This window comes from Diabrotica undecimpunctata, chromosome 8 (genome assembly GCF_040954645.1).
Source record: "Diabrotica undecimpunctata isolate CICGRU chromosome 8, icDiaUnde3, whole genome shotgun sequence".
In the NCBI taxonomy this organism is placed as follows: domain Eukaryota; kingdom Metazoa; phylum Arthropoda; class Insecta; order Coleoptera; family Chrysomelidae; genus Diabrotica; species Diabrotica undecimpunctata.
Genome location: NC_092810.1, coordinates 58352874 through 58374878, shown reverse-complemented (window position 1 = coordinate 58374878; position 22005 = coordinate 58352874). Strand labels below are relative to the sequence as shown.

Below are 22005 nucleotides of genomic sequence, written 5' to 3'. Positions count from 1 at the left end.
GAAAGAGAGCATGGAAAGACTGATCGTCGAAGGTAGAGTGGAAGGCAGAAGCTCCTTCACGGTGGTCTGATCAAATTTAAAAAATTACATGACCCTTCCTTCTGGAAGCATCTCACAAAGCTCAAAATATAGTTGAATGGTCAATCACAGTCAATCAAACATCATGACGCCACCATATCCTTGCGTAGGATACGGACTTAGGAGAGAGGTTGTCTAATGGTTGTCTAATGATGATAATGCGTCATAAATAAAAACATGTAGAATGAGTTTGTCTTTAATTGCAGAGTATACATTAAAGAACCAGGAATCTTGACGTATTTGTGCAGTAACGTCATGATTTTCGTTAGACTAAAAATGAGTATTATGTTTATAAAAAATTGCGTTTTTGAAGATTTGGATTCATGAGATTAAATGTTCATTTTTTTTTTTAAACAATCTTCGAGATTGCAAGTTTTTTCTTTTGCAATCAAACTTTAACTTTAAAATACCATTTTTTTTTTAACTATGTAATACACTGCATTTGAATAGCCTTTGCTTATGCTTTTTAAATATTTAAAATCTTTGAGAAACTAATAGTAGTTAAACTTACCATGGGATAAATAAAAAGACCTAAGCACTTTATAACGACATGACTAATCAAACAACAATACAAATAACACAAGTTGGACAGTTTGAAAATGCATATTCTTGGTCATGGCAACGTTTGTTTATATGAGATTTATTGTCAACTTGCTGATCAGACAGACATTGTGCTGTCTTAGCTATATGAGGCAAAAAATGAACAGAATCTGGCCCGTTTTCGGAAACCAATATATGGCGTCAATTTGACTTGACCACAGGCGCAACACAATCCTTTGGCTTTACTTGTATATTTAAATGCCTTATGTGGACACACAACATTCATTTGTCCAATAGTAACGATTTGCTGTAAATTGTAATGGATTACTACATTATAATTGAATATGGGGATTAAACGTGACATTTCTACTTTGTTGAATTCGATTCTATCGATTTCGTTCACCTTCATTTTGCGCTTCGCGTTGCTCGTCAGTTTGATTTGCGCGTATAGGTTTTTGACTTGCAGAATTGTGAGTTCTACGACCTAGGTTTCTAGGCCTAATTAGTGGTATTTCTAAGAATCAAAATTCAACTGAAAATAAAAAATTGACTTTTTTATTGTTTCTGATAACCGTGTAAAAGTTCCATGGTCCCCGTTCTTCTAGCTATGTGGCCGAAGTAAATTAGGTATGCTCGGTTTACTTTTTTAATACTCTGACTTTTATATGAAGCTCTTCCAGAATTTACAGCTTTACAGGATTAGGACAACAGTTGAACAGCTTACTGTATCATAAGTTTTTGATAACTTGCTTAAAATGAGCTCAAAAAGAAAATTAACAACGTTAACATATGCTGATAAATTAAAAGCTATAGAAGCAGTGAAAAATGTATTCAAAAGAAAAGAAGTTGCGGTTCAGTTTGGAATACACGAGAGTACATTATCAATCATCATGAAAAAAGAAGCTGAACTATTGAAAAAACAAGAATCAGGAGACAATATTCAATGTAAGAAACGAAAAATTGCCGAATTCCCTAATTTGGAACAGTTTTGTTTACGTGGTTAAAACAGTGTAGAAACAAAAACATCAGTGTCAGTGGACCCATACTAAAAGAAAAGGCTGTAGAGTTCGCTAATTCACTAAAAATCGATAATTTTAAAGCCAGCAATGGTTGGTTAGAGAATTTCAAGAAACGACATGATTTAGCCTTCAAAAAAATGTGCGGCGAAAGTGCGAGCGTAAGCAAACCAGTCTGCCAAGAATGTAAATCTGAATTGCATAATTTAGTGAATAATTATGATCCCAATGATGTTTTTAATGCTGACGAAACTGGTCTGTTTTTCAAATGTCTTCCCCCGAAAAAACATTAACATTCAAAAATGAAAAATGTCATGGAGAAAAACACAGCAAGGAACGACTTAAGATTGATGACCTTACCTGCAGAAGGTTAAATTTTAGACTTTTTTAGCAGCCGAGAATCTACCGATTGCGTCGATGACAGCTTACTGGATGATTGAAAATAATGACTATATGATTCGTCGCCAGCAGTTATTACGAAAGAAAGTCATTACCATTATTCCTTGAGATGTTGCAAAGATAAACTTATTCGCAAGTTTTTTAGTCCTTTGACAAAAGATGAGGAATCAATCGCTCGCAAACTTTGCTGTAACCCAGTTTGGATACTATGGACAGATCCTATACTCACACCAACATTTTCTAAAATTGCTCTGATTGAAACTCGATAATTTTCTCTAATTAGGCTTTCCACACATGCTGTATTCCTGTCGTCTGTTGGTGCAGTACTCAATGCACCTGCTCGCGGATTTTCATTCGTCTCTTTTCTCACTCTTACATTTTTGATACCATTCCTTGACAGTTGAATATTGGATTCTATACACTGCTTTCATTCGCGTATGAATTTGCAATGATGACAAACCTTCAGGAACTGATCAGTGTGACTTTTACAAACATACCTAATATTGTAGTACGTCAGTTGAGTGATTACAAGGTTAACCTGGCCAAAGGTGGGTTTTAACTGAACAAGCGTGTATAAGCAACCATATTCACACATATAAATGTGTTCATCTTTACCCTAGTGATATTTTATTAAATTCTTGTGCAAGTTTAAACACCTTTAAATTAACTGTGAGAATTTTATACAGAAAGCATACCAAGTGGTACGACTTCGCATAGGACGCAGAGCCTGAGATGTCAAACTCCATCTGCTTGTTGCGAACAAAAAGGTGATAGTTTTTACGGATGTGGAGATCCGTGGTGCCACCATTTGCACTACAACGATGATTTTTCTTCTGTGCGTAGAGTTTCTCCAGTAAGAGAAATCTGTGAGGATATAACTAACGAAGGCCAAGGAAATTGTAACGAACTTGGTGAGTAGATATACAACTATTTACACATTTAAGATTGTTATAATATTCGGAATTTATTTTTAAACTCTATTATTTTCCAAATCTGTAGGAAACTCAGTATTTTGGTCAGACTAGAAAGAGCCAAGGATCATCACACGTTTTTATTGATTCTGGTATACATCTTTTTAATTGACGTTAAAAAACAAATGTGAACTGATAATAATTGAGACTATTCCTTTACTTTAAAAGTGATTACTTCTTGTTTCTCAGAGTGGTATTTTTTGTTTGAGGTAACTTAATGATGATTTTATATCAGGTTTCACGTGTGCTCTATTTAGCTGATTGTTTAAGTTTATTGTCTGGTCAGGGTGTTGTCTTTTTCTGAATGAGACTATACATAGACAAAAACGTTCCCCTTGTTTTATTTTTCTGTTTATGAGACGTACTCAGTATGTGAGATTATTTGTTATCTAGTGATCTAGATTGTGATGAATTAATCTTAGAACACTGGTACACAATAGGCTCGAAGGAACCGTTGCTCAGTCCGGGTAGATTATGGACAAGGTCGTTCTTGAGGTGAGAAACGTCTAATGGGCAATAAAAGATTCAAATGTACCATTCGCCTCGTACTTTAGAAACAATATTCTATATTTACAAACAAAAGGCCGACACCGACAACAGCGAAATGGGTAAATAACACCCAAAGGGCAATTCAGGTTTATTACGGCATTTTATTGGCATGACCTAAAATATTTTCTTGGGAAGATATTCATGAGAATTAAAATGTATGTACAGGGTGGAATAATAAAATAACGAAAATTTTACAGGTTATAACAACCGCATTTTTGACACGTTACAATGTCCGTTAAAAAACCCAATCCAAAATATAGAATATGGATTTGTCTGAAAGAGCTAACAGATTACTGATGTTAGATTGATTCAATCTTAATATAGAGAAACTAACATTAGAGAAACATCAGAGTTTTAAAAGAAGAATGCACTTAATGCAAAAATTTAATTCTATACTCTTATGCCATATGTTTTAATCAAAAATGATTTAATAGCTCTTCCGAGTTTTTTATTAAACCTAGTAATAACAGTATTTGATATTAAATAACCAATAAACAACAAAATTGATGGGTATTTTTATATTACCGTGCAGTTATTGTAAAAAAACAATAAAATTTAATCATTCTGGTCATAAAATGTCTATTTTAATAAATTAATAAACCGGGATTAACATTCTCCGACAGAAGTTTTGAATTCTTAGACTGCTGTAAATTTACAATTGAAATATTGCGAAGGTTAAAATCTAATAAAAATACAGTAATATACTGGAGATCTAATTATTTACAAAGATAGGCACAGGGAAGGGTAAACCATAGAGATATAATACAAATAGACTAACTGCTGCATTACAGTGGCGTTCCCCCAGTGCGACAGAAACTGACGGAAAGAAGTCCCTGCATCTCTCTCTGATTTGTCAGATTTATCGGCCACGTGACCTAAATGGCCAATGAGAAGGTCACGTGGTCGATAAACCCGGCCCTATCGAAAGACATTCAGAGACTGCTTTGCGTCAGTTTTCTCTGTCGCACTGGGTGAACACGGCTGTATTGTAGTAGTCAGTCTATTTGTATTATATGTCTATGGGGTGAACTATAGACAGAATCATTTGAGGATATACTTCATATAAGCATAAGAGAAAAAACAGAGATGTAAATTTTAATACTTCAATTGTTACTACTATATCGGGTTAACACAAAACACAGGACCAAAATATAATAAACAAAAATGCTAAGGATTTTTTCACTTATAATTTCCAAGTTAAAATTAAGGTTAAAAACACAAGAAAAATTGTAGATAGAAGCTGCTTAGTTGAATTAAAAAATACAACAGATAAAGAAATATTAATAAGAAATAAAAATGAGTTTACAGAGATTGAGAAAAAGATATACATTAATGTTGATATGAGTAAAGTGGAAAGAGAAATCCAAGGAAAAATCAGAAATAAGGGTAAGGAAGCTAGAGCAGAAGAAAAAAATGTCAAGGTAGGCTTTCAAATACTAAAAATAAAGGAAGAATAATGGTGTGGTAGAATAAGGTCGATGAACAGCTGGAGAAAATTAAATCGCAGGGAAATGACCAAAAAAACTAATAAAAAAAAAAGGAAAATGGGTATGGCTTGGCAACGGACAGAGGAAGAGTAATAAAAACAAAATAAAAGCGAAGAAAGAAATGAAAGGCTTTCAAAATATAATACAGAAATAGCAACAGCAGATTGCAATGCAAAGTAGGAAAAGAAGACATATATGAAAATACCACAGGAAAATATAGCAAGATGTTTCAAATAACAACATTATATTCAAATGTTGAATTTACCCTGCGATGTCTCTTCAGTTTTCTGTAATGCTAAATGTATAAATTTTTCTAATTAAAATAAACTAAAGGCATAATAATTTAATATATAGTCCATCTAATTTAAATACCGTTGCACGTCATTATCATTGACAGAGATCGAAATTCAAATAGTTGTCAAAGTATAAAAAAATCCTGAATCCATTTTAAATCAAATAGGTCACAATTATTGCAAAAGTGGATTATACAACAAAACAAATTAATATAACATATTATTGTGTATTTCTTTAAGTTAACATTAATAGAAATCTTGAATTATTATTTCTACGCGTATATAATAAAATATGTCTAGTGGCTGTAATGCCAGTGTATTCGGCAAAGTGATTCTAAAAAAGAACACACCTACCGCCTAAATATTTCGTGTTGGTATCATGTAACCTCACGGACTATGACGCGGATGACGTACAACGGTTTGTACGATATAGATGAAGTGTATTTAAATATATTAGCAGAATAAACAACGTAGTTTTGTCTCTTCATGGGGAATGCTCACACGACGAACATCACTAGGATAACATTTTTAAATTGGTATTTTAACTAGAATAAGAATGTACACAAAAAGATCTGACTAAGCATATTCTAAATCTAGAACTCGGTTAGAGCGAAGTAGAAGTAAAGAATAGCCGTAGCTGCCTTTTTGTCACCATTTTCTTAAAAATGTGAGTCAAATGCTCATATAGCAACAAACACGGACTGAAAACGCCTTCCAATTCCGAATCGACCTTCATATCTTTCTTTTACCTTATAATCTTCAATGATGAATGGTGACTTATTACAAATAGTATTACTTGTAAATTACTCGCTTTTTGCAAAAAATCTCGGTTTTCCCCCTTGGAGAGCAAAGTTGTTCTTGTTTTTCATTGACCATGTTTTAATTTTAATTTTTCTCGCATTGAGAGAGTTTTATTCAGGGGATTCTTAGATCCAATCGCATTTTTCACTTTAGTAAGTCTTATCACGTGATTGTATGTTAGTGTTGGTGTTGGACAAAATTTTGAGCATATTCAAAAATAGACATCGTTAGGACAATAAACTTAATCATCTGAATTTGGAAGTATTTATTTTGAATTGACTGTATAAACGTTCGTTTCGATAAAATCGTTTATTATAATAATCTGCGCTATTAATATAAAATTCTTTATATATATATATATATATATATATATATATATATATATATATATATATATATATATATATATATATATATATATAGGGTGATTGATTAGTGTGAGAAAACTCACTAAATCCGCTATAATAATAGATAGCAATAAAAGTTAATAATAAAAATTGTAGGTAACTTTGAGGTTCATATTATAAAATTAGTTAGAGTGTTAGAGGGTGTTCGATAAGATAGTGGCAGACCAAAGTTATGTTTTGTTTTTAATGGAACACCCTGTATTTTATTTTATATTCGAAATCTTATTCACTTCCCTATTAGAACAATATACGGTTTTATTATGTTATATAGGGTATTTACAAAGTCAAAACCAATTTTTTATAAAAATCGTAACAAGTTCAAGTTCCTGTGTAATTAAAAAGAAGCACAATAACAATGATCTATTGCTGCCACATTATTTTATTGATTGTAGAAATTTACAAAAATGATTGATATTGCTAATTTTATTTATATCGAATACAGGGTGAATCAAAACGCAAGTACATTATTTTCTGAGTAAGTTTAAATAGAACACCCTGTATTGTATGTCACTATCGGAAAGTACCATTATCATACTTCAATTTTTATTTAATATTAAATATTAAAACAAAAATGTCTCAAAAACTATTAAATTTAAACTTACGGAATATTAAATAAAAATTGAAGTATGGTAATGGTACTTTTCAATAGTGACATAAAATATAGGGTGTTCTATTTAAAATTACTGAGAAAATAATATACTTGCGTTTTGACTCACCCTGTATTCGATTTAAAAAAAATTATAAAAAATGTGGCAGCAATAGATCATTGTTATTGTGCTTCTTTTTAATTATACAGAGTGTTCCATAAAAAAACATACGTTTGGTCTGCCACTATGTTATCTTCTTTTTCTTGACTGGCCTTACAACTCGGGGTGAGTTTTCGCCGCATTTACTATAGCCCTCCATCTTCTACGATCTTGAGCTTCCATTTCCCATTGTTGTACCCCAATCCGAAATAAATCAGCTTCAACTTTATCCTTCTATCTTTTTCTGGGGCCTACTGATTTCTGGCCTACTGATCTACCGTCTGGTCTCTCAAAAACACTGTCTTTATCACTCTGTCTTTCTCTGATCTTACCACATGACCTGCCCGTCTTATCCGGTTAGCTTTTATATCTCTGACGATGTTTTCAGCACCATAGTCACTCTCCTGTCAATTCATCTCTTTGGGATTCAAATATCATTCTAAGAACCTTACTTTCAAATACTAACAGCTTATTAGTATGTTATCGAATGCACTGTAACATTCTAACTAATTTCCCTGTATATAACTATATCACCCTGTATATAACTATAACTATATCCCAAACTAATCATTTTTTTACAATAGGTTGTGCAATATGTGCCCAAGAGACGGATCCAAAAAGATCTGTTAAAAGAGACGTTTCTGTCCAAACATACGAAATGGTTAATAAATGTACTTCTCCAATGTTAAAATTTCCCGGCATAGAAAATAGTACAGAAAATATTCCTGGTAAAACCGGTAAACTAAAAAGAGGAAGGACAGTCGGTTATAATCGCAGTAGGCAATCGTCAAGAGATTCGTTTTCATCTATTCCTTTAAAGAAAAACAGTTTAGAGGTAAAGTTGAAACTTAATAATTCTAAAGTCTGTAAAAAGTATGCAGAGTAATAAATCATTAACCTTTGTGTCTATACCCAGGTACCTGGGTATCCTTGGTAATTTTTTTATCTGAATCATTGACGATAGTATAAATATTTTTATTCGAGCTTCTAGTTATTCCTAAAATTATTTAGAACGAAGAGATTTATCATAAAAACCAAAGAAAAAATGCATATAATATATTAAAATTACCTGTCAAAGTTTTTACACCATTACGTCCACACCCGTGGCACCCGGGTAACACTAATGTTTAGTAAATTATGAAGCTCTGTCTAGTTTTTTTTATAATAAAAGTGATATGGAAACGTAAATAAAAGTTACATTTTAAACACATTGTCCACACTTACTTATATTTACTGAGTGTTCGTTACATAGTGGACGATTACAAACATTACATGATTTTCGTGTCTTTCTTAGCCGCTTTTTCGCTAAAGACATACAAATGTAGCAGTTTCCAACAATTTTGAGGCGTCCAGTGGAATCTCGAAGTGGTAATGACTCTGCAGTATTACTTGAATCTGTAGGTAGAGGTTTTCCTAACATACACTCAATTCCTGACCTTGATGAAAAATTTCGGTATACATTTGGTACTTTAGATCTAGCAGAAATTGCAGGCATCACTAGTTGTTTTCCTAAGTCTTGTAGAAAAATTCTACGCTTACTGGTTTCAGTAGAACTCTGTGGATTATTCTCTGTATAAATTATATAAGTTGCTAGGCAAGCTACGTCTAGGATATTGTGAAAGAAGGCTACTGGTCAACGCAAAGTTCTGCGTTTAGTGGAATAATGAGAAACCATTTTGTCCATGTTGTCTACGCCTCCTTTAGTTGTATTATAGAACTAAATTATTTCAGGTTTATTTTTTGGGCCACTTACATTATCGTTGTCATGCATTGTTGACAGCAAGACAACGCTTTTTTTCTTTTTTGGTACATATGAACAAATAGTAACACGATCTGCATTGAATCGGTGTAATGACGATTCAGGCTCACGCTCTGGCAGCATTTCTTATGGAATATATGGTTTGTTTCTTTTCAAAGTACCAACGAATGATAAATTCCAAGACAACAGGAGACGGGCTAGTGAAAGAGTTGTGAAAAAATTATCCATTGTTATGTTTCGTCCAGAATTTTTGTATCGGTAACACAAATCTTTTACTACGCGTTCACCTTGATTAGTTTCACGTCCAGCCGAATTTTTTCCAGTATAAATTTGTCCAGTATAAATTTGTCCAGTAAGTGGATACGAATTATTGGCGTCACAAACCCACCAAACCTTGATGCCATACTTGGCAGGTTTTGCTGGCATATATTGCGTGAAACGTGTCCTACCTCTAAAAGGAAATAACTGTTCATCCACAGTAAGAGAATTCGACGGTACATAGTTACGACGTAAATTATCATTAAGAAGATGGAATATATCTGTAATAGTTGCAGCTTTATCATTTTGCAAACGTTCTGCACGTGTTTTGTCATTGTCAAACCGTAAGAATCTGCTGATGCACCAAAAGCGATTTATGCCCATAGTTGCTCGATACAAAGGATGAGAGTCTGTTTTCCATAAATCTTTCGAGTGCTCTGAATTTGAATGCCGTACTCCTGCTGTAATAAGAATACCTAAGTATGCATCAAATTCTTCTGTTGTGAGTGACTTCCAAATATTTCGAGGTTTGTCGGGGTTTTCAACATTATACTTTTCACAACAGCTATTAGCTTTTCGATCGGTTTCGCGTATAATTATGTCACATATTACGTCACTGAAAACACATTTGAATGTATCTCTAATCGAAAGAGGTTTAGTAGAACGTACTGGGACCGTTTTTTCACTCAAAAGGTTACGTTTCAGTGTTCGACTTGCAGTAAACGGTTTTCGTTGCCAAATCGTTTTATCTTTTGCAACCAGAACATCACTTTGGGAAGAACCTTCTTGAAAATCGTCAAAATCTTCATCACTACTATCGTCGCCGTCGGTATCGATTTCAATCTTATTATTGATATCAGTAAAAGCGTCCTCTACGTCAGAAGCTTCATCTCCATCCGGTTTGCTTTGCGAAACATAGTCCTCATCTGATTCCTGGTTTTCGATATTTTTGTCTACTTCCTCATCTATATCGTCTATAAATTGTTGCAAGTACTTCTGTTGCTTTTCATACGTCATTCTAAAATTGAATGATCTATGTATAAAACATTGTAAAAATAAACAGTAATAACTTACCTTCTAAATTCGCTAGCACTCACTTCTCTTCTTGCCATTATTACAAGTAATTACAACAAAAAAAAACGCATATAGTCACAAAAATATTAACAACTTGTAACCACAGTTAAATAAACACTGATAGCAAACAAAGAAAAATCCCAATTGTCTGTTATTTTCGGAATGTACAAGCGAAGTTTACCGAAACAATGCCGGGTACCTGGGTAGCACGGGTATAGACTCCCGTATCAGGTACTTGGGTATTGACATAACGGTTAAGTATACAAAACATATCCCGAGTGTGTCATGAAATTTAAAGTAAAACCCCAGTTAGTCTCCAAAATGGTACCCAGAAGAGAGCAATTGGACTTTTGGAGTGCTTTCTAATAATTATCCACTATGGCGTTGACATCCTAGCTAATTTCTTTTAATTATACTCCATTGGATTCTCCTATATTTATAGCTGATGATGACAGAGATGTCAAAACGCGTCCTACCTGTTGAAAAATAAAGATTGCTTTTACAATTTGTGGTTTTACTTAGAGTTAGTAATTGTATTATACTAAGACCTTGTTATAGAGGTCGTAGATGACTCAAAACAACTGTCGTTTTGGAAAAACAACTGGAGGGACCTGTGTCTAAAACACTGTGCTTTTTGCTTATTTTAAGTTTTAGGAGATCCTTCTTGACTTTCTTGCGGATTCCTGATTTTTAACAATAATTGTTTAAGTATTCGTAACAATTTCTTAGGAATTTTCATTTAAATATAATGTTACTGCTCTTCCTCCATATTCTTTATTCTATTTACTGAGCTCTTGCTCAATTATTAATGTAATAATTTACACTATATATAATGTCTACCAGTACATAATTAATCGTCAACTTTACTCACTCAGTTACACCAAATACTGCTTTTGAGGTTTATTTTAAAATATTATTGCACATACCAGGGGCTGATTGAAAATACCTGAAAATTTTAAAGAAAGATCGAAAGATATTTATGCGCTTTTAAGAACTTCAACAATGCAGCACGAACTTTTCCACACGAACCGATGTAAATATTTTTGTACAGCTATGAAATAACTTGAATGTGATTGATTTATTACACTCTGTATTTCTTTTACAAACTTTAATAACCTTACGAGAAGTTTATGTTATGTATGATACGATTGTGAGGTACTGTAACAAATATATGTCTATTTGACAAAGACTACCAATAGTCTTTTACTTCTACACAATATTATTATACAAATTACTTCTATACATGTTCCGGATATACTACTACTACTACTAAGGATTTCCACAGTTTTCATTGTCTTCCTTCACTCAACCGTTTTCTCCAATTTTCCCTGTCATTCCAGTCTCCATCTCGCAGGGTTCTTTTCTCCATAGCCTCGTCGATTTCATCTCTGAATGACCTTCGGGGTCTTCCTCTCTTTCTTCTTCCAATCGGGCTCCATTCTGTGATTTTGTTTATCCAGCGTCCTCTGTCCGCTCTTCTGACGTGGCCGTACCAGGATAGTCTCTTCTCCTCTATATAGTCGATTATGTCTGATTGTACTCCCATTCTTCGCTTAATCTCCGGATATATTTTGTAAATAATAATTATTCGTTGATACGTGTGTACTTTAGGTCTATTATTAAAAGAAGAATTAAAATTTTAACCCAATTTGTAGAGTTAAATATCGATCCACAGTACAATTTTACTTTTTAAAAACAAAATATTTCAATAGTCCTGTGAAATTTGATAACGATGTGTTTCTTGACATCTTATTCATATTCTATATTCATTTATATTCAAACTTGGAATATCCAGTACCTATTATGTGTTACTAAAATCATATTTAGCACATCACAACTTATCAGTTTGACACAATTCTTTAACCGGCCACCCCGATTGAAGATAGGATTCTACAAGGAAGTTTGCTGAGATCATTATTGTTCCTGATTTGTTCAGGAGACATTAGAATATTGTTCACAGGAGAATTTAGAATCAGAACACAAAAATAGTATCGCCCATGACGTAGAAATATTATTTATTCGTTAACCAAAATCCAGTGACAGTCTCAGAAAATGTTCAGACCCATCTCCCTCCCTATCGAAATTTTAGAATCGCTGAAGAACAAAAGTTAACCAAATCAAGATTGGGCATGTCACAAAATTCAGTACGTCACGTTCACCACTTGTAAAAGAACATGTCAACAGTGTCTAGACTTCTTCATCTAGACCAAAGGCTTACCAAAAGGACAAACGCATACAAGCAAAACGAAGTCAACTAAATATCAAATTCCGATTAATGCATTGGTTTATAGGACGAAAATTCAAATTATTTCCCGATTATCAACGTAATTCAGCCAATTGAATTATTGCACATCCTCCATTTATTTATGATACAAATTCCAGCTTACTGGAACCATGTACCAGCTAGTACAGGTCTAGTGGATGGGTACCATAGGTTTTTGGAGTTACTTAGTATCCAAAAATCTAAATATGTTTGTTTATTCTAAACATCAAACAACCATGACAACGAAGAAAATATCAGTACACTGTTATCGCAACATAATAATTTATTATATTTACAGATGTTTTAAATTTTTCATATTTTTCGTTACTTATTTTTAGCGTCTTATTTATTTATATTCCGTATTAGTCCGTTTATTAATATTTGTCCCAGGATATATTCTATCACAATCGTGTTATACATTAAAATGTAACATTAAATTGCTAACAAATTACTTTCTATTAAATTGTTATATATTTTTGCAGCAAAACACCACGTCAAGTCAATCTGCAAGTTATAAAGGTCTTCAAGAGAAAAAAGGATCCGAAAGCGATACTAAATCGGGAGATTCGAAGAAACCTCGAACTATACACATAGATGTTTACTGTACCGGTACTGATATAGAATCTGACAGTAGTTCGTCATCATCCTCATCTAGAAGTAAGACTGTTTCTACTCCACAGACTGTATTTGAATCTAAAACAATGTCTGTTACACATCAAAATGCTGGCGATAAAAGTGTACCATATAATCTGAAAAAATCTATCAGTAACATTAGCAAAAACTCGCCGTATCGGCTGAGTAAAACTAACAGCACATCGCTTGACAAAGAAAATTCAGATGAGGAAGATAGTATAAGTACGGCTTATCCTTCAAAAGTGAGCTCGTACTCTACAATCGGTCGTTCTTTGTCTAGTATGTCCAGCTTTCCAAATTCTGCTACCCCATTTTCTATGTCTTCCTGCACAGTACCTGATTACGAATCATCCATTGGAAACACCTCTTGGAAAGACACATATTCTGATATCGACAGTCTACTACACAGTCGAAGCACTATTCCTCAAAACGATAGTCTATATTTTGTACCACGAAAGATAGATGAAGAAACCAGCAGCAAGGGCAGTACTTCAAAATTTACGAGTACCACCAATAGCATTAGTTTACATCCGAGTGATAGTTTCGATTATGCAGATTCTGAAGATAAGTTAAGAATCAAAAGAATGGAACGTATGTGGAAAAACAGAGTGCAGCATGGAATAAACACTCAATCAAAAAGTAAATTGTTACAGCAACAAGAAAATCTACAAGAGATTGTGAATAAAAGACTGAGTCGCATGAACGTCTCACGATCGAAAGATTCTGATTCTGATGCCAGCGACAAATCCGAGAAAGGTTGGACTATCTTACAAAATGAAGAAAAAACTAATACACGGTCTCAACAACAACCTCCCTCGGATAAAGTACCTACATCACCCTTGTATAAATCCCCTAGTGCAATTATAATTAAAGAAAGACTGAGTTTAGATCCTTCCTTGGGTGCCCCGTTTACTATATTCCCCGGTCAGTACACAGAACCAAGGTATATTGCCAGAAGATTCGGTCCAGTTATAACAGTTTTCAAAAAACCTGGACATCACATAGGTCCTGCGAAAAATCCCAGTTGTACGTGTGACCATTGTCGTACATATTTCGAAAATATTGGATTTAGAAATAGAACCTATTCCGTGGGTGATACGCCGACTACCCCCTTTTTTAACTGGAAAGGGTTGAAAAAGAATGATTAAATTGTTTTGAAAGCTTGAATGTGTGTTTGATATTTTTTTAAATTATTTTATGTTAGCTGCTACTAATTTACTGTGATCCATAGATGCATAAATTTTATTATCATTATTATAGCAAAGCAAAACAGGTAAGAATATTTTATTGTAACAACAAATATATATTATTCCGTACACTATTTTGCTTTGCAACTTAAATTTGACGCAACCTTTTAAATCTAATATATGTTTGCTCGAAACCAGGTTATTTTTTAACTGCGATTTTAGGCACAGGAAAGTTTGAGAGCCAGTAGTATGAAACTTGATCTTTTAAAGAAATCTTTGGAAATAAGGAAATCGGAATTGCCTGAGGATTCTCCGGTGGCAATACATTTAAAAGAAGAACTAGCAAATGCTCAAGCATTTAGTCCAACGACGATGCATTATACCAGTTTACAGCCATTCAGGGAAGGATCGGAGAACAGCAGGCATTTGACTTCTTGTTCTATGCTCAACAGGTCAGTAAAATTGAATCAAATCGTAATACACGATAGTATAATAGGTTTAAGAATTAATAAAGTCTGAGACTTCCACGGTTTCTTACTCGGAAGTTTCGCTACCTTTGTAGGTTGCTTCTTCAGTAACACGGGACTCCTGTTGATCACGGTAACTTGAGTACTCAACGTATCTAGCACCGGTGAAAACCAACATGGTATGGTGTGCCAATGGTATATGTGTGTCTTCCAAGTGGAGATTCTTTCTTTACGATCATGTAGTTTCTTCACTTATGTTTGTTAACTGACGCGACAAAGTGGTTGCCGATCCTAAAACGGTACCCAGTGGTTTTCTTCTTGGCTATTGATTTAGTTCAATGAAGTGCAATATCGATTGTTGGTGTTGGGTTGAGATGCTTCTACTGGGACGATCAGGTTGTCAATTAATATTTATTTTCTGCAGCTGTTCTTTAGAATTCTTTGGGACATTAGTAAGCGCATGGAGGGTAGCTGCAGATATGCGCATGAGGACAGAATTTGTTGCCGAATTAATAAAGTCTGAGGTTATCAAGGTTGTATGTAGAAAATGAGCTTTTAGACATTTATTTTAATGATGGGTTTTATGCCAGTGAGGTTGTGAGTTAGGGCGGAAGGGTAGTAGTTTACCTTTCTACAGATTTTACGTTTCTCGATTGGATGAGACAACTCGACTCTGTAGTCGAAAGCGAAGGTAACGTGAAGGAATCCACTGATTGATTTTAACTTATTATTACCATTTTGCGTAGATCTATTGTTACTGCATCTTTCCATGTTTTTCTTGGGCGACCAACTTACCTTCTACCATCGGGACTTTCGCAAAATGTTGTATTGACGACTCTTTCATCACTCGATCTTAGTACATATCGCGCCATATTATTCGGTTTGTCTTAATGTAGCACACTAAGTTTTCATCTCCATAGAGTGTCTAGAGGTCCTGATTAAAGATAGTCCATAGTATTTTCCGTTTTTAATATCAGTATATTTGTTGCTTCACGCTGGTTTAGCATCTATGTCACAGTTTCATACGTTAATATATGTACTCTTATTTTTGCTGCTCTTGAGAGTAATCTTGATTTAAGCACCGTCGCTATCTGTTTGCTAAAATTACTCTAGCTGTCTCGTCCTTTTCATAGCAGCTCTTTTTAGCTATTATGATCGATCATATTTGAATTCTTTAACGACTTCGAAGTTGTATTCATTTATGGATACATTTTTGCAACTCTCGGTCTTGGGTTCTTCGCAACCACTACGTACTTGGTCTTATCCTCGTTGAATTTACTTGACCCCGTTTTCAAATAGGGTAAAGATTTTCTGTGCAGCTCTGATGGACTGTGCAATTGTGTCCATATGTTTTTTTTTGCTAGACTTTTGCATAGCCAGACTCAACATGGTAGAAAAAGTTGTCTGAGTTTATATTAAAATAAATATACGAAGCAATAAACAGGTAATTTGATCCCTTAGCAGCAAAGCTTTGGCTGTGTATATATACCATCATCCGTATTTGTATATTGTACATGAATTAATCAAGATCATCCGTTATACGGCAAGATTGCGTTAAAAACAGACGTGCTGGTCAGCGGTCACCGTGCAGAGACCGCCGCCCTAAAGAGATCAATCGTCTTGACCTCTAGTTCCACCCTGACAGATAGGCGTTTATATTAAACTGAGTTTATGAATCTAATTTATTAACTTTATATATTATAAAAATGTTCTAACACTTAGTTTATTAAAGTTTTTATTTATACAATATTGCACTAATTTATTTTACACTATAATTATATAATTTATTTACAACATTTATTACAATTTATATTCCCGACAATACGCGTGTTACCTTTCAAAACTCGACTCGATATTATTATTCAGACTGTCCTTTCAAATCTCAAATCGGCCGTTTTTATACCTCATTTTGTTTATCTCTAAGTTTCTGCCGGCTTCTTTGATCTTCGGTTTTTATTCGACCCTTCTCTGGAGAGTTCCAACCGCAGGTATAAGAGGGGACCCGTGTGGGTATTACCTGCTAAAAAATACTTGTTAGAAAAAGATGTTTACAGTTTTAATACGAGTCATTATTTATCGTAACAATATTTTGTTTTGATTAGGGGGTCTCCGGATCTCGAGTAATCTTAAAAGAACAGGCAGTTCAGACTCGATGGAGACTAAGTGGCCTCTTGGATGAGGCTATCTATTTAAATTATTCTTTCTTCGGCTTGCTCAGTAGTCGAGATTTAGCCTAACTCAGGGTCAGTTAAGTTTCGTGTGTGAATTTTTGGAAATGGTTCAAATTGGCTTTATGGATGGTCGTCTGTAGATTGTGGTGATATTTCTGTCAGGTCACTTTTGGCGTATTAGCTGTGGAACGAGCATAGTATTTATGACTTTGATAACAATTGGGGTATTTACCTCATCGAGCAGTACTTCTAGTAGATCTATCTATCTAGTAGAGTATCTCCCATCAAAGAGAATGTCCCTTGAAAGGGCCTCTGCGTGATTGATTTCCAGAGTCTATGAGGACTCAGACGAATCTAGTGGGAACTTTGTTTTTCTTCTGATAATGCGATGATGATAATTCTTATCACTCTGGGGAAAACGTAGGAGGATGCAGGTTGAATACGTAGTGAACCGTACGAAGTGACTGACTTCGGTACGGTGCATTTTTTAGGAAGGAATTTCCGGGCACTTTTTTGCATTTTTGACAAAGGCAGATGGAAATAATTTCGTCGTTTCCCTGATCAAAATTATGTACCATCGATTCTACAGTCTTCTGGAGGCCCTTCCCAATCGGACGTCTTCTGGTGGGGAATAAAGTTGGCAGAATTCCTTCAGCTGCTTATCCTACACCATTCTTGAAGTAGAGTTCTTGGAACTTGTTGAGGGATAACTTTATTTAATATAAAAGATGCATTGGACCTTGTCTTTTCTGTAAACATCCCGAGAATATAAATAGACAGGGAAGCCTACTTCTTATCTCCCATCTGGAAACTAACTATGCACTGTTCGCTTGAACACCCCAGCAGACGTAATGCAGAGTAATAGCAATACTCACCACCCTAACGGACATGACGTGGTTGACGAAACGAACGACTAACTGTATAAGGGATATTAGAGAGTGATTTCGACGGATGCACGTTTCACTTCTGAGGACATTGAGTATTTAAGTTAGTATGCGTGAATCTCTTCACGCCTGTTGGTTTTTTCCTCTATAAACGTTGACAACCAGAGTAACCCCTCTTCTTCTTTTCTTGTAGGTGGTATATAGTATTGTCATTTTTTAAATTCTTTTGTGACGATATAATTTGCTTGCAGTGCTTCCTAAATTATATATTCTGAAATGATTTCTTTCTTTAAATATCGAAGGACATTCATTGTTCGTGGCCAAATTTCTGGAAGACATTAAGCTTGTACAATACTATAAAATGTATTTTATGCGTTTTCCATTAAATTGTTATTAGTATTCCTTAAATTTTTTCGCTACTTTTTATATTAACATGACAATCATTTGTAGGTGTGCAGCTGTTACCGGTACTTTAGAAGTACGATTAATGGGATGTCAAGACCTTCTGGAGGAAGTACCTGGACGACCTAAGAAAGAAACTGACGTTACATCGAGCCCTATGGAATTTAGTTTTTTCAAAAAAACAAAAAGTTACAGCGTCAAAGAAGAAGTCAGCGACGATATCATGGCGGTGTTAAAACTTGACAATACCACTGTAGGTCAGACAAGCTGGAAGCCTTGTTCGCAGCAGGCGTGGGATCAGAGGTTTTCGATCGAACTAGACAAATCCAGGGAATTGGAAATCAGTATTTATTGGAGGGATTACAGGTCGCTCTGTGCAGTGAAGTTTTTAAAGCTCGAGGATTTCATAGATGATGAAAGGCATGGAATGGCATTGCATTTGGAACCACAAGGATTACTTTTTGCAGAGGTAAAAAATTTCTTTCTACAAGAGTAACTTAAAAGTGACACTCGCTATAAAATTATAAAAATTAATCAAATGCATTGTGTATACATCCAGTCTCTGTTAGCTGCAGGCTCTCTAACAATATATAATGTAATTATAGATTTTTGCCAGAACCGTGCATGGTTCTATAAAACTCGTATTCAGACATGGAATTTTCCATGACCGTATATAAGTTCAGGTTTGGTTCCTTTAGTGCTACAGTATTGTTTTCTGTTAAATATGTCTTGAAGGGCCCCTAGACGATAAGCGAGTGACCTTGTATATTACTTTGAGTTTTTTATCTATCAATTATCAGTATATGTCGTGTTAGGAATAGTACTGTGTATTTATCTGGTCAAAGAATCTACTGCAGCCTTTTTGATAATATCTATGCCATCAACAGAAGAAAAATAGTATTTGGAATGATGAAGCAAGACTGTTTGGGAATATACTAGTAGTGATGATATTCTTTTGTCTTTTGTACTGATTTCTAATTTTTTTCTTCTATTTTATCGTATATCGAATCTTTTCAAACACATTCGACTCTGTAGAGTTATACCACTTGCATTAGATAATGAAGTGTAATAATTTTTACTGTGTTTTTTTGATGATTTTTCCCTTATTTTGATATACGTGTTAGTAGACGCCATATAAAATTGCAAGTCATTTCAGATATCAGTTGATTGTAGCCGAATCGCTTGAAACAGTTGGTGTTTAAAATGAAAAAAATCTAAATAACGTGCAGTAGTAAAATTCTTCATAAAAGTACCGACATCCATTTATGACTTTAAGTGTGTATGGGGATTTTTGCCTTCAATTTTCACCATGGAGAAATCGGCGGCCGAGCTTAAACGTGGCCGTGAAAGTGTCCAAAGGAGATCCACGTAAATGATTTCTAAAAATTTAACCAAACTGGAAATATCCGACAAAGAAATTGCTAAAAGGATATTAAAGGAACGTATCGATTACATTTTGCAATAGAAATTGAATATGAAAAAGTTGCGGAAGATGGGTATCGCGTGTTCCTTGCAGCTCAAAAGTGATTTATTGCGTCGATACGTTACAACGGAAGAAACATAGATTCACTACTACACACCCGAAACCAAACAGTAGTATTCATCATCATAATTGGCTTGACAATCATCTGTGGATCTTGTCCTGCTCGCAGAAAAGCCGTCACTTCCGTCGATTCCTAGCAACTTCCCTACATCTTCTGATTCCCTTAAAATCGTAAGGGCGTTTTCTGCATCACCAATTCATCTTCTACGCGGTCGTCCTCTACTTGTTCTGTCGTCTGGGTTTGAGAATTTCAATCTCTTCGTGACTCATTATCTGACATTCTAATAATGTGTCCAGCTCATCTTAGCCTCTGCACTTTAACGAATTTCACAATATCTGGATATGTGTATAGCTGGTATAGTTCAAAGTTATATCTTCGACGTCGTAGCCCATTTTCACTTACGGAGCCAAAAATCTTTCGAACTATTTTTTTCTCAACGATACTAAGTAGTCTTCCGTCGTTTTGGGATAAAGTCCATGTTTCAGTCCCATATATTAAAATCAGTATTTTTAAGTTCTTGCAAATGTTGAGCTTTACTGCACGTTTTAGGTTTTTATTTCTCAGATGTTTCTGAATACCATGGAGAGTTCGTTCTGTTTGCTGTGCTATGCGTCTTTTTTACTTCGTCGCTTATTTAGTGTTTGTTGTATTTACTAGCGATCCAAGTTATGTGAATAATTTTAATTGTTCAAACTTATAGTTGTTAATTTGGATTATCTGCTTTTCTCTTACCGCGTTCGTAAACTTTGTTAAACACTGCTTTACGTAACTTTAATAGTAACAAAATTTTGTTCCATCTTATATAGTGACAGAAATTGTATTAGCCATTACTAATTATGGATAGATGTTTGAATTGAAATCCAAATAAAAAAAATCGATGCTGTGGTTTTACGCGGTCTGTCTTCCAGTTCGCTATTTAGTTCATTAATCCTGCAAGAGATACAGAAAAATTTATGATGTATTTGTATTCAACATACAAAATTATGATAGTTAGATGTTGTCAAGATGCGATATATCCAAGTGGTTAAGCAGATGGACTTGAAATCATTTGAACTCTGCCCGCATTGCGAATCCTGTCCAGAGCATAATCGCTATTTTTATTTTTGTATAAAAATTGAATAAAATTAAACTTAAAAACATAAACTTATACAGGGTGCGGCAGATAAACGGCCAATTAGAAATATCTCGAGAATTAAAGATAACTGAATCATGAAAATTGGAATGAAAGGGACTTTGAAGAGTGACCTATTTAATGAAAATATTTTCATCTATTTGCTACTTCTGGTTATACCGGAAGTTGCTTATAACTTCGTTTTTTTACTGGGACACCCTGTATATTTTTTAATTTTAAAAATATTCACGTTATTCTAAACATTTTTTGTTAATACTTCCCTATACCTATTGTAAACCTTTTTGAGTTATAATGGTTTTTATATGAAAATTACACTTTTCTACCATGTATATAAAGTTCAATATCCTCTAATTTAATTTGAATAAAAGATTAAATTCCCTAGGAACTAACCAGATACAGCATTATCGTTTACAGTGTAAAGTTGCCTTTTTCATTATACAGGGTGCTATCAAAATTGGCATAAAACCGACATTATAAATAATTAATATTTTTGTCAGAATACGACAAAATGGGCTACTTAATAAATAAATTTTTGTGACAAAAATGTAGAAAGTTAATTTATTTGAAAACTGCAAGAGATAGGTATAGGGAATACTAATACAGATCGATAATGGAAAACATATTTTTCTAAAATAATTAATCAGATACATAATAATTAGTCCCATTTGAAAAAAAGGAATTAGGCGAAAATTTAGTATGCCGGTTTTATGCCAGTTTTGACAGCACCCTGTATAATGAAAAAGGCAACTTTACACTGTAAACGATAATGCTGTATCTGGTTAATAAGTTCATAAGGAATTAAAACTTTTATTCAAATTACTTTAGAGGATATTGAACTTTATATACATGTTGTAATCTTCATATAAAAACTCAAAAACGGTTCATAAATAGTGAAGAAAAACTGTAAGGGTTGATACATCTTTATTACGTATTTTATAAATTAC

The 22005-nt window shown here is 34.1% G+C and overlaps 2 protein-coding genes across 7 annotated transcripts in view; both read left to right on the top strand.

The window, feature by feature from the left end:
- Positions 1-14666, top strand: part of LOC140447593 (uncharacterized) — a 31239-nt gene extending 16573 nt beyond the window's left edge. For all 3 annotated transcript variants that reach the window (XM_072540335.1, XM_072540337.1, XM_072540336.1), the window contains exons 3-5: positions 2720-2944; positions 7872-8122; positions 13124-14666. In XM_072540335.1, coding sequence (XP_072396436.1) covers positions 2720-2944; positions 7872-8122; positions 13124-14422 — 1775 coding nt within the window. In that variant the 3' untranslated portion in view covers positions 14423-14666. The remainder of the gene's footprint in view (positions 1-2719; positions 2945-7871; positions 8123-13123) is intronic.
- Pkn (serine/threonine-protein kinase N) overlaps positions 1-22005 on the top strand; it is a 132379-nt gene that overhangs the window by 58639 nt on the left and 51735 nt on the right. For all 4 annotated transcript variants that reach the window (XM_072540332.1, XM_072540334.1, XM_072540331.1 and 1 more), the window contains exons 5-6: positions 14684-14913; positions 18434-18854. In XM_072540332.1, the coding sequence (XP_072396433.1) occupies positions 14684-14913; positions 18434-18854 (651 nt within the window). The remainder of the gene's footprint in view (positions 1-14683; positions 14914-18433; positions 18855-22005) is intronic.